The sequence below is a fragment of the Rana temporaria genome, chromosome 8 (assembly GCF_905171775.1).
Source record: "Rana temporaria chromosome 8, aRanTem1.1, whole genome shotgun sequence".
Classification (NCBI taxonomy): Eukaryota; Metazoa; Chordata; class Amphibia; order Anura; family Ranidae; genus Rana; species Rana temporaria.
Window position 1 is genome coordinate 5,709,259 of NC_053496.1, and position 12,045 is coordinate 5,721,303.

At 47.3% G+C, this 12,045-nt stretch overlaps 1 protein-coding gene across 1 annotated transcript in view; it reads left to right on the forward strand.

The window, feature by feature from the left end:
- The window catches only part of LOC120946641 (M-phase inducer phosphatase 1-like), a 44,296-nt gene extending 36,355 nt beyond the window's left edge, over positions 1–7,941 (forward strand). The window contains exons 10-12 of the mRNA XM_040361234.1: positions 1,444–1,568; positions 3,755–3,866; positions 7,402–7,941. Coding sequence (XP_040217168.1) covers positions 1,444–1,568; positions 3,755–3,866; positions 7,402–7,584 — 420 coding nt within the window. The 3' untranslated portion in view covers positions 7,585–7,941. The remainder of the gene's footprint in view (positions 1–1,443; positions 1,569–3,754; positions 3,867–7,401) is intronic.
- The last annotated feature ends 4,104 nt before the right edge of the window (positions 7,942–12,045 follow it).

Here is a 12,045-nt window from a genome sequence, read left to right on the forward strand (position 1 = left end):
CACGGCTTCCCCGTGCTTCACTGTGGCGGCTGCATCGATCGAGTGATCCCTTTATAGGGAAGACACGATCGATGACGTCATTCCTACAGCCACACCCCCCAACAGTTGTAAACACATACTAGGTGCACCCTAACTCCTACAGCGCCCCCTGTGGTTAACTCCCAAACTGCAACTGTCATTTTCACAATAAAGAATGCAATTTAAATGCATTTTTTGCTGTGAAAATGACAATGGTCCCAAAAATGTGTCAAAATTGTCCGAAGTGTCCGCCATAATGTCGCAGTCACGAAAAAAATCGCTGATCGCCGCCATTAGTAGTAAAAAAAAAAAAATTTATAAAAATGCAATAAAACTATCCCCTATTTTGTAAACGCTATAAATTTTGCGCAAACCAATCGATAAACGCTTATTGCGATTTTTTTTTTATAAAAATAGGTAGAAGAATACGTATCGGCCTAAACTGAGGAAAAAAAATGTTTTTATATATGTTTTTGGGGGATATTTATTACAGCAAAAAGTAAAAAATATTGCATTTTTTTCAAAATTGTCGCTCTATTTTTGTTCTTAGCGCAAAAAATAAAAACCGCAGAGGTGATCAAATACCACCAAAAGAAAGCTCTATTTGTGGGGAAAAAAGGACGCCAATTTTGTTTGGGAGCCACGTCGCACGACCGCGCAATTGTCTGTTAAAGCGACACAGTCCCGAACTGTAAAAACCCCTTGGGTCTTTAGGCAGCAATATGGTCCGGGGCTTAAGTGGTTAAGTGGTTAACCGATGAAAACGGTCCATCAGACTGTTTTTTTATCGGATGGACCGATTGTGTGTACATGGATTAAGGGTACTTTCTTTACCGGGTCCGTTAGCAGCTAAGCGCTGCTAGATTTAGCGGCACTTTACCGCTGTTTTAGCGGCTCTTTTTGGCTGCTAGCGGGGCACTTTTAACCTTCACTGAAACTAAAGGGCCAAACCCAACCCCTGAAAGACGACCCCACACCATATTCCCCCCCTCCACCAAATGAGTTGGACCAGAGCACAAAGCCAAAGTCCATAAAGACGTGGATGAGCGAGTTTGGGGTGGAGGAACCTGACTGGTCTGCACAGAGTCCTGACCTTTGAGAACACCTTTGGGATGACTTAGAGCGGAGACTGCGAGCCAGGCCTTCTCATCCAACATCAGTGCCTGACCTCACAAACGCTCTTCTGGAAGAACGGTCAAACATTCCCATAGACACCCTCCTAAACCTTGTGGACGGCCTTCCCAGAAGAGGTGAAGCTGTTATAGCCGCAAAGGGCGGGGCCAACTCAATATTGAACCCTCCGGACTAAGACTGGGACGCCATTAATGTTCATGTGCGTGTAAAGGCCGGCGTCCCAATACTTTTGACAATATAGTGTATATTAACTAACTATTGTTACCTGTAACGTGTTGTTTTCTCACGCAGGGAGCCTGGAATTTATATAAAGAAGAACTTCTAGCAGAATATTTTCTGAAGAGACCGTCTCCTCCCGGGAGTCGAGCAGTGCTGATATTTCACTGCGAATTCTCCTCGGAGAGAGCGCCAAAACTGTACGTACATCCGAATCTACCTTCAACTTCAGAGACGGCACATGCTTTCTACATATACAACAGGGGCGTACCTACAGGGGGTACCTAACGGCGCCCCGGTCTCGTGCTCCAAGGGGCCTGTGTGCAGTGGCGTATCTAGGGTATGGCAGCCATGGCAAGTGCCATGGGCGCCATAGGAAGGGGGGCGCTGGTGAGTGGCTGGGCAGGCTGTGTGGCTCCCCTGTACACCTGGATAGGAGGGGCTGGGGCATATAGAGGAACCGATGCCCTCCATTCTCCTCCTGCAGCTGTTAAAATGCGGCCTCTCCTCCTCTTCCCTCCCGCAGGCATTGGACGACCTGCAGGAGGAAAACGGAGGGGATTGGTTCCTCTTAGACATGTGCAATTCGGTTTTTGTTACGAATTCGTTTTTTTTTTTAACCGAATTTCGACAAATTCGTTAATTTGGAAGTTTCCAAATTAACGAAAACCCATTTATTGAACTTTTCAGAATATTCGGAAATTCAGGTAAATTCGGAAATTCGAAAATCTGGAAATAAAAATTGAAAATCTGAAATAATAACTACCGTATATACTCGAGTATAAGCCGACCCGAATATAAGACGAGGCACCTAATTTTACCACCAACAAAAACTGGGAAAAACGTATTGACTCGAGTATAAGCCTAGGGTAGGAAACGCAGCAGCTTCTGTAAGTGGAAAAGAGGGTCAACAATGCCCAGTTGCAGCCTCACTGTGCCCATTTGCAGCCTCACTGTGCCCATCGCATGCCTCACTGTGCCCATCGCATGCCTCACTGTGCCCATTGCAAGCCTCACTGTGCCCATTAGCAGCCTCACTGTGCCCATCGCATGCCTCACTGTGCCCATTGCAAGCCTCACTGTGCCCATTTGCAGCCTCACTGTGCCCATCGCATGCCTCACTGTGCCCATTTTCAGCCTCGCTGTGCCAATTTTCAGCCTCACTGTGCCCATCGCATGCCTCACTGTGCCCATCGCATGCCTCACTGTGCCCATCGCAAGCCTCACTGTGCCTATTTGCAGCCTCACTGTGCCCATCGCATGCCTCACTGTGCCCATCGCAAACCTCACCCTTTTGTGCTCACCCCCCCAGAACGCCTATTTATTATTGTTAATAAATATGCCGGCTACGGTCAGGCTTAGAGACACTAATAGCTAGATTCAGGATGGCGAGCGCATACTTGCGGCGGTGTAGCTTAAGGCATTTAGGCTACGCCGCCGTAAGTTAGCGAGGCAAGTACGTGATTCACAATGTACTTGCCTGCTAAGTTACGGCGGCGTAGCCTAAAGCGGGCGGGCGTAAGGGCGCCTAATTCAAATTTGGCTGAGGGGGCGTGTTTTATGATAATTAGGCTTGACCCGATGTGATTGACGTTTTTTTGCAACTGCGCATGCGCCGTGCGCCTACATTTCCCAGTGTGCATTGCGGCTAAGTCCGCCGCACGGGCCTATTGATTTCGACGTGGACGTAAACGAAGTAAATCCCTATTCACGGACGACTTACGCAAACGACGTAAAATTTTCGCATTTCGAAGCGGGAACGGCGGCCATACTTTAACATTACTATTCCATCTATAAGATGGAATAACTTTAGGCCTGATAAAGCGTTACGTAAACGGCGTATCTGTACTGCGTCTGCCGGGCGTACGTTCGTGAATAGGCGTATCTAGTGATTTACATATTCTACGCCGACCGCAATGGAAGCGCCACCTAGCGGCCAGCCTAAATATTGCAATCTAAGATAGGACGACGCAAGCCGTCGTATCTTAGATATGTTTAAGCGTATCTCTGTTTGAGAATACACTTAAACATAGGTCGGCGCAGATTCTGAGTTAGGTCGGCGTATTTACTGATACGCCTACCTAACTCTACCTGAATCTAGCTATAAGAATCCAACATGCTGGTTGTACCCCAAGTCAATCGATGGATCGACTTGAAATACAATCAGCTTGCTCATACATGGTTCGAATCTCGGACGGTTTAGGAGATTCGAACCATCTATGGCCGACTTACTGTAAGATGGACATAGATGGATCGAAATTCGGCTGCTGAATGAGACAAATTTCAGTCCATCTCTGGGCAGTTTAATGCATTTATTACTATGGCTTTTTTTACCCCCCCCCCCCCCCCCCCCCCAAAAAATGAATTTCTTCTGTCCTCATTTAAGGTGCCGTACATTAAGAAATCTGGACCGGAAGGAGAACATATATCCCCATTTATATTACCCTGAGGTCTACTTGCTGATGGGAGGTTATAAGGAGTTTTATGAAAACTTTACGGTATGTATTCCTGTGACAGGTGGAATGTCTGAAAAATTATTCGTTGATAAATCAACATAAGGGGCCAGATTCACGTAGCTCAGCGGATCTATAGATCCGCTCGATCTACGTGAATTAAGATCCGCTCCCGCAAGTTTAGGAGGCAAGTGGCTAATTCACAAACCACTTACCTCCAAACTTGCGACGGCGGATCCTAAATCCCCCGGCGGAATTCTAATTCCGCGGCTAGGGGAGTGTACTATTTAAATCAGGCGCGTTCCCGCGCCGATTTAAATGCGCATGCGCCGTCCGGGGAATTTCCCGGCGTGCATTGCTCCCACTGACGTCACTAGGACGTCAGTGGTTTCGACGTGAGCGGGACTTGCGACGCGCGTGTTCGTGAATCGGCGTACGCAAACGACGTTGGAAAATTCAAATTCGACGCGGGAACGCCAGCTATACTTAACATTGGCTGCGCCTGCTAAAAACAGGGGTAAGTATACGACGGGAAAACCGCTACGGAAACGACGTAAGAACACTGCGACGGGTCCGCGTACGTTCGTGAATTTGCGTATCTCGCTGATTTACGATAAATAATATGTAAATCAGCGGGAACGCCCCCGGCGCCATTTTTAAATTGAAAAAAAGATCCGACAGTGTAACACAGTGTAACACTGTCAGATCTTAGTCCTATCTATGCGTATCTGATTCTATGAATCAGGCGCATAGATAGGACCAGTGTAAGTCAGAGATACGATGGTGTATCTGTAGATAATACACCGTTGTATCTCTTTGTGAATCTGGCCCAAGAATGGGAGTGCTGAGAGTAAATAGAGTATTTTCAGTTGTATGGTATTTCAGTGTAAGGCAAGGACCATTGGGGGTGGTTATATATTGCAGATAATCCACCTAATATGCCTATTGTAGCACTTGGTGCCAAATTGTTAGTGTTGGCCGGCTTTCATTGGGGCCCTTCTGTAGGTGGTGCACAAGTAGTTGTCCCCTTAAAACTGTACACAAGGGATGACTGATGTAAGGGCAGTCTCTGTTGGTAATAACTTTAGGCAGTGAGGCTAGGTTGTCCCTTTTCACCACTCCAGGTATGCAACTGATCCGGTCCCATATGCTTAGGGGGGTCGATAATCCCAGGAGGCTCAGTCCTCACAGTCAGGTACTCACGATTTGGTCCATACTGGCTTAGACACATACTGTATTGCAACAGGTCTTCTAGCTCTGGTCCCAGGACACAGCAACATTTTATGGCTCAGCCTCTGTTGTAGACTCAGGCCTCGTACACACGACAGAGATTCTCGGCAGAATTCACAGAGAAACTCGGTCAAAACCCGGATTCTGCCGAGAATCTCTGTCGTCTGTACAGTTTTGGCTCGATGGAGCCGCCGAGGAACTCGACGAGAAAATAGAGAACATGTTCTCTATTTTCTCGTTGTCCTCGTTCTTCTATGGGAGAAGCCGGCCCGCCGAGCTCCTCGGCGGCTTCATCCCAAAACTCGACGAGGAACTCGACGTGCCAAGCACGTCGAGTTCCTCTGTCGTGTGTACGGGGCCTAAGACGGCTCACAAAATCTGCAAGGCTCTTGATGGAGGTCAAGAACTGAGTTTGCATACAGTCCTCAGTGGCTCTGGCTAAGCTTTCACCAGTTCTGGGGGGGGGGGCTCATTAATGGAGGTAGGGCGGGAAATCTGATTGATGAAGGTGGGGAAGGAAGGCTCATTGATGGAGGCGAGAAGCGGAAAGACTCAATTGATGGAGGTGGGGTGGGGAGGGAAGGCTCATTGATGGAGGTGAGAAGGGGAAGCTCATTGATGGAGTGGAGGGAAGGTTCATTGATGGAGGGGAGGGAAGGCTCATTGATGGAGGTGAGGAGGGAAAGCTCATTGATGGAGGGGAGGGAAGGCTCATTGATGGAGGTGGGGGGCTCATTGATAGAGGTGAGGAGGGGAAGGCTCATTGATGGAGGTGGGGAGGGGAAGGCTCATTGATGGAGTTGGGGAGGGAAAGCTCATTGATGGAGGGGAGGGAAGGCTCATTGATGGAGGTGGGGGGCTCATTGATAGAGGTGAGGAGGGGAAGGCTCATTGATGGAGGTGGGGAGGGGAAGGCTCAATGATGGAGGTGGAGAGGGAAGGCTCATTGATAGAGGTGAGGAGGGGAAGGCTCATTGATGGAGTTGGGGAGGGAAAGCTCATTGATGGAGGGGAGGGAAGGCTCATTGATGGAGGTGGGGGGCTCATTGATAGAGGTGAGGAGGGGAAGGCTCATTGATGGAGGTGGGGAGGGGAAGGCTCATTGATGGAAGTGGGGGGGAAGTCACATTGATGGAGGTGGGGGAGGGAAGGCTCATTGGTGGAGGTGGGGGAGAGAAGGATCATTGATGGAGGTTTGGAGGGAAGGGTCACTGATGGAGGTGAGGAGGGGAAGGCTCATAGATGGAGGTGGGGAGGGAAGGCTCACTGACAGAGGTGGGGAGTGAAGTCTCATTGATGGAGGTGGGAGGGAAGGCTCATTGGTGGAGGTGGGGGGCTCATTAATGGAGGTGGGGCGGGAAGGCTGATTGATGGAGGTGGGGAAGGAAGGCTCATTGATGGAGGTGGGGTGGGAAGGCTGATTGATGGAGGTGGAGTGGGAAGGCTCATTGATGGAGGTGGGGAGGGAAGGCTCAGTTATGGAGGTGGGAAAGAAGGGCTCGTTCATGGAGGTGGGGAAGGAAGGCTCATTGATGGAGGTGGGGAAGGAAGGCTCATTGATGGAGGTAGAGAGGGAAGGCTCTTTGATGGAGGTAGAGAGGGAAGGCTCTTTGATGGAGGTGGGGAGGGAAGGCTCAGTTATGGAGGTGGGAAAGGAAGGCTCGTTGATGGAGGTGGGGAAGGAAGGCTCAGTTATGGAGGTGGGGAAGGAAGGCTCATTGATGGAGGTGGGGAAGGAAGACTCCTTGATGGAGGTAGAGAGGGAAGGCTCTTTGATGGAGGTGGGGAGGGAAGGCTCATTGATGGAGGAGGGGAGGTAAGGTTGGCCAGTGTAGTCTGATCCAAAAGAAGAGCTATTGGAGCTCAAATTACTGAAAAAGTGGATGCTGATTCTGATAGAAAGGTGTCAGAACACAGGACATCGCAGATTGTTGTGTATGGGGCTGTGTAGCCACAGGCTCGTCAGGGTGCTCATGCTGAACCGGGAGCATCAGGCGCATCAGAACTGGACCATGGAGCAATGGTTTGATGTGTTGACTTGGCCTCCAAGTTCTCCAGATCTCAATCCAATTGAGCATTTGTGGGATGTGCTGGAAAAACAAGTCCGATACCTGGAGGCCCCACCTCACAACTTACAGGACCTAAAGGATATGCTACTGATGGCTTGGTGCCAGATACCATAGCGTACCTTCCGAGGTCTAGTGGAGTCAATGCCTCGATGGGTTATAGCGGGTGCTCATAATGTTATGGCTAATCAGTGTATGCTCATCTTGAATTTCTTGAAGTTCCTGATAAGTTTACTTTAATCATCTTCTTTTCTCACTTTCAAATATTCACTTGATTTTTTCAGGATCTTTGTGAGCCCCAAGGTTATGTGAACATGCTTCACAGCGACTTCACAGATCAACTGAAGAAATACCATAAAAAGAAGAAGCCCCCCTCAGGAAAAAGGGTGCGCAAGGAGCTCTTCAAACCACCCAACTCCAACGGAGGCTTCAGTCCTGTGACCACGCAAAGTTTATTAAAACTCTGAATCAATAAACGTTTGTCCGTAAAACAACACCAAGCAAAAAAATATTTGAGGAACTTTATTAAAACCTCACTCCAAAAAAATTAAAAAAATTAAAAAACCCAACCTGGGAACCCAAGTTGTACAGTGAAAATTCAAAAACTTTTTTTTTGGGCTCTGGCTACCAAGATAAGAAGAGATGAGTAGTCTCCACCATTGGAGGAAGAAGTGTCCACCACTAAAGGAAGAAGTGTCCACCATTGGAGGACGAGGTCTCCACCATTGGAGGAAGAAGTGTCCACCATTAAAGGAAGAAGTGTCCACCATTGGAGGACGAGGTCTCCACCATTGGAGGAAGAAGTGTCCACCATTAGAGGACGAGGTCTCCACCATTGGAGGAAGAAGTGTTCACCATTCGAGGACGAGGTCTCCACCATTGGAGGAAGAAGTGTCCACCATTCGAGGACGAGGTCTCCACCATTAGAGGAAGAAGTGTCCACCATTGGAGGGAGAAGTGTCCACCACTAAAGGAAGAAGTGTCCACCATTGGAGGACAAGGTCTCCACCATTGGAGGATGAGATCTCCACCATTGGAGGAAGAATTGTCCACCACTAAAGGAAGAAGTGTCCACCATTGGAGGATGACATCTCCACCATTGGAGGAAGAAGTGTCCACCACTAAAGGAAGAAGTGTCCACCATTGGAGGACGAGGTCTCCACCATTGGAGGAAGAAGTGTCCACCACTAAAGGAAGAAGTGTCCACCATTGGAGGACAAGGTCTCCGCCATTGGAGGAAGAAGTGTCCACCACTAAAGGAAGAAGTGTCCACCATTGGAGGACGAGGTCTCCGCCATTGGAGGAAGAAGTGTCCACCACTGAAGGAAGAAGTGTCCACCATTCGAGGACGAGGTCTCCACCATTGGAGGATGAGATCTCCACCATTGGAGGAAGATATCTCCACCACAGGAGGAAGAAGTGTCCACCACAGGAGGAAGACATCTCCACTATTGGAGGAAGAAGTGTCCACCACTGGAGAAAGAAGTACCCAACACTGGAGGAAGTGTCCACCACAAGAGGATGAAGTGTCTACCACTGAAGGAAGAGGTGTCCACCATTGGAGGAAGAATTTTCCACCATTGGAGGACAAGGTCTATACCATTGGAGGAAGAAGTGTCCACCACATGAGGAAGAAGTGTCCACCATTGGAGGAAGACATCTCCACCATTAGAGTAAGAAGTGTCGAACATTGGAAGACAAGGTCTTTAACATTGGAGGAAGAAGTGTCCACCACTGGAGAAAGAAGTACCCAACACTGGAGGAAGTATCCACCACAGGTGGACGAAATCTCCACCACTTGAGAAAGAAGTTTTCACCATAGGAGGAAGAAGTGTCCACCACTGAAGGAAGAGGTGTCCACCATTGGAGGAAGAAGTGTCCACCATTGGAGGACGAGGTCTCCACCATTGGAGGAAGAAGTGTCTACCCCAGAAGGAAGAAGTGTCCCCCACAGGTGGAAGAAGTGTCCACCATTGGAGGAAGACATCCCCATCATTGGAGGAAGAAGTGTCCACCACTGGAGAAAGAAGTACCCAACACTGGAGGAAGTGTCCACCACAGGTGGAAGAAATCTCCACCACTTGAGAAAGAAGTTTTCACCATAGGAGGAATAAGTGTCCATCATTGGAGGAAGAAGTGTCCACTATTGGAGGAAGAAGTGTCCACCATTGGAGGAAGAAGAAGGCTGATCACGTGGTAAAGAGCCTCCGTCAGAGGCTCTTTACCAAGATCCTCATATGACGCCCAGTCAGGATAACTGAACCACCGCCCGGCCGTCATTCTGCTATAGGCCGGGCGGGAAGTGGTTATTACTGATTTATATGAAGTGTTTTTGTGACTTTCTTAGTGAATGTAATCAGTCATCATGCTATATCCCACCCCCCTAGTATTTAGCATTAGGAGAATATGGAGGAGGGAGGGGGAGTGTCATTTACCACTGTGTATACGCCCACATGTGTGACTCTATAGTCATGTGGGCTGCACAGATAAGAATAAGGAGGAAATAAAGAGCTTAGCAGGGAACTGAAACTGGAGCATGCTTAGTAGAGGACATCAGCTTGTTTACACAATCTCAGCTTGCAGTGGGGACACAGAGAAGAAGGAAAGGACAGCCAAAGGCAGGATCAATCAGGTATATTTCACTCTACCCAAACAAATTCTTTAGTGCAGGGGTCTCAAACTGACAGCCCTCCAGCTGTTGCAAAACTACAAGTCCCATGAGGCATTGCAAGGCTGACACGTTTTCCTCCTCATTTGTCCCTCATTTTGGTCTGATCTATAAAGTTGTATATAAAATGTACTTTTTATGTTTCAAAAAGTTTTTCCCGGTGCTAAACATTTGATTTCAATCTCTAAGTTGCTGCATTTGAACATTTTAAAAGGCAATATAAAGGAATAGTAGTGGTGAAAAAAAGCCCTTATGGGTTTGACTAATCATATTTTTTATATAATTCTCCTTTAAGGGGGCGTGGCAGGGGGTGTGTCCTATGTCTACAAACTTTTGCTAATAGGCTTCCCTGGTTCCCGTCTCAAAAAGTTGGGAGGTGTGCTGGTAGGTTAATTGGCTCCTGTCTATAACTGGGCCCAGTAGGCGTATCTATGTGGGTGGGGAACCTGCGATTGTGAGCTCCTTGGGGGCAGGGACTGATGTGACCATGCAATATGTAAAGATCTGTGTCACTATATAAATGCCTGCAATAAAATAAATAAATGTGCCCATTACTGGCTGGTTGACTATGACTCCACTCCCTGGCTTCATGTGTAATGCAAACATGCCACTCACGTGGTCTGTAGAACCACACGTGGCAATGACAGAAGCTGGGGCAAGGAACGGATGTGGGAGAAAAAAAAGTTGGTGACAGTCGGAGATGGTCTGGAATTTTTCAATCAAGATGACATATATTTGCAATGCTGAGCAAACTGAGAAGATGAAGGGCAGCCTGCATGATAACGCAGTTTCAGAGGGTGTCTATCACAGCCTGGGCTCAGGGGAAGTGGTTTAGTTCCATGTCCAAAAAAGTTGTCTTTCTATAATCGGGTAAACTGACAGCGGTATATCATGGCTGCTGAGCCCTGACACCGTGGTCAGTTCACGTGCCTCCGTCAGCCACAGCTCTCCTCCTCTCCCCCTCCCTCCCTGCCTGTGAACTGTGTTAGTTTCCACCCCTCCCCTCGTGCTACTAAAATTACTTTTACATTTTTCATATAATCCTCTGTGTTTCATAATGATAGGTGCCCCTGTGTTTGTGCTTTATAAAAAAAAATGGCGTTCTATACCTTTTTTCAGAGCGCTCACATGACCGGCCGCCTCTCTCTTCCTCTCCACCCCTCCTCCTCCTTGAATATTCTGAGGCCACTTGGAAAAGGTGTTACAGTCAGATGAGATTAAAATGTAATGATTAGGGGCTAATATTAGGGTTAGGGGTAGATATGTGCATTCCCGTTCCTACGAATGTTCATTTTCGTACCCGCAGAATAATGTGTACATACGAAAAAAAGAAAGCACCAAAATACGAAAACGACAGGATTACGAATGAGCTGCATAACGAACAACCGCAAATACGAACGAACGATCTGACAAAAATACGACAAAAAGAAAACGGCAAAAGAACAAAAATTACATCTTTAACAAAAGATTTGCATTCTGTATCCTGTTTGAATCCCCTCTCTGTTCGTATCCTCAGCCGTATGTTCACACGACAGCCACAACAAAAGATTTGCATTCTGTATCCTGTTTGAATCCCTTCTCTGTTCGCACCCTCAGTCGTATGTTCACACGACATCCACAACAAAAGACCCGCACCCTGTATTTTGAATTCCTTTTTTCTGTTTGTATTTTGGATTCAACAGAATGCAAATCTTTTGCCACAGATGTCACACGAACACACGACCGAAAACACCAAAAGAAAAAGGACCCAAAATACAGAATAGAAATCTTTTATTACAGATGTAATTTTCGTTTTTTTGAATGGGCAGTGAGTGTAGTTAGTAAAGCAGCTTCTCTTTTGTGCTGAGTAGGACAGTAAAGCCAAATAAACTTTTCTGTGGATTTTCATCTGAAGGGAGATCAGTTGGCCAGACTTTTGAACCCAAAAATGGTTTTCTGATGGAGTTTAAAAACGAACAAATTTTCTGAGAACGAACGGAAAACGATCGTTTTTATGTTTGTTGTTAAAAAAGTCTGACCAAGTGTATGGGGCTTAACAATCGTTAATATGGATGAGCCGCGTGTTGAAAGTGCCGCGAATCCCCGCGATATATTTACGAAAGTACAAAATGACGAAAATCCATTTTCTGTTCGTATCTTCAGTCGCATGCCCACATGACATCCACAACAAATTGTCATAGATGTCACACGACCGAAAACACGAACAGAAAAAGGAATCCAAAACACAGAATGCAAATCATTGACGAAAATTCACGAAAAT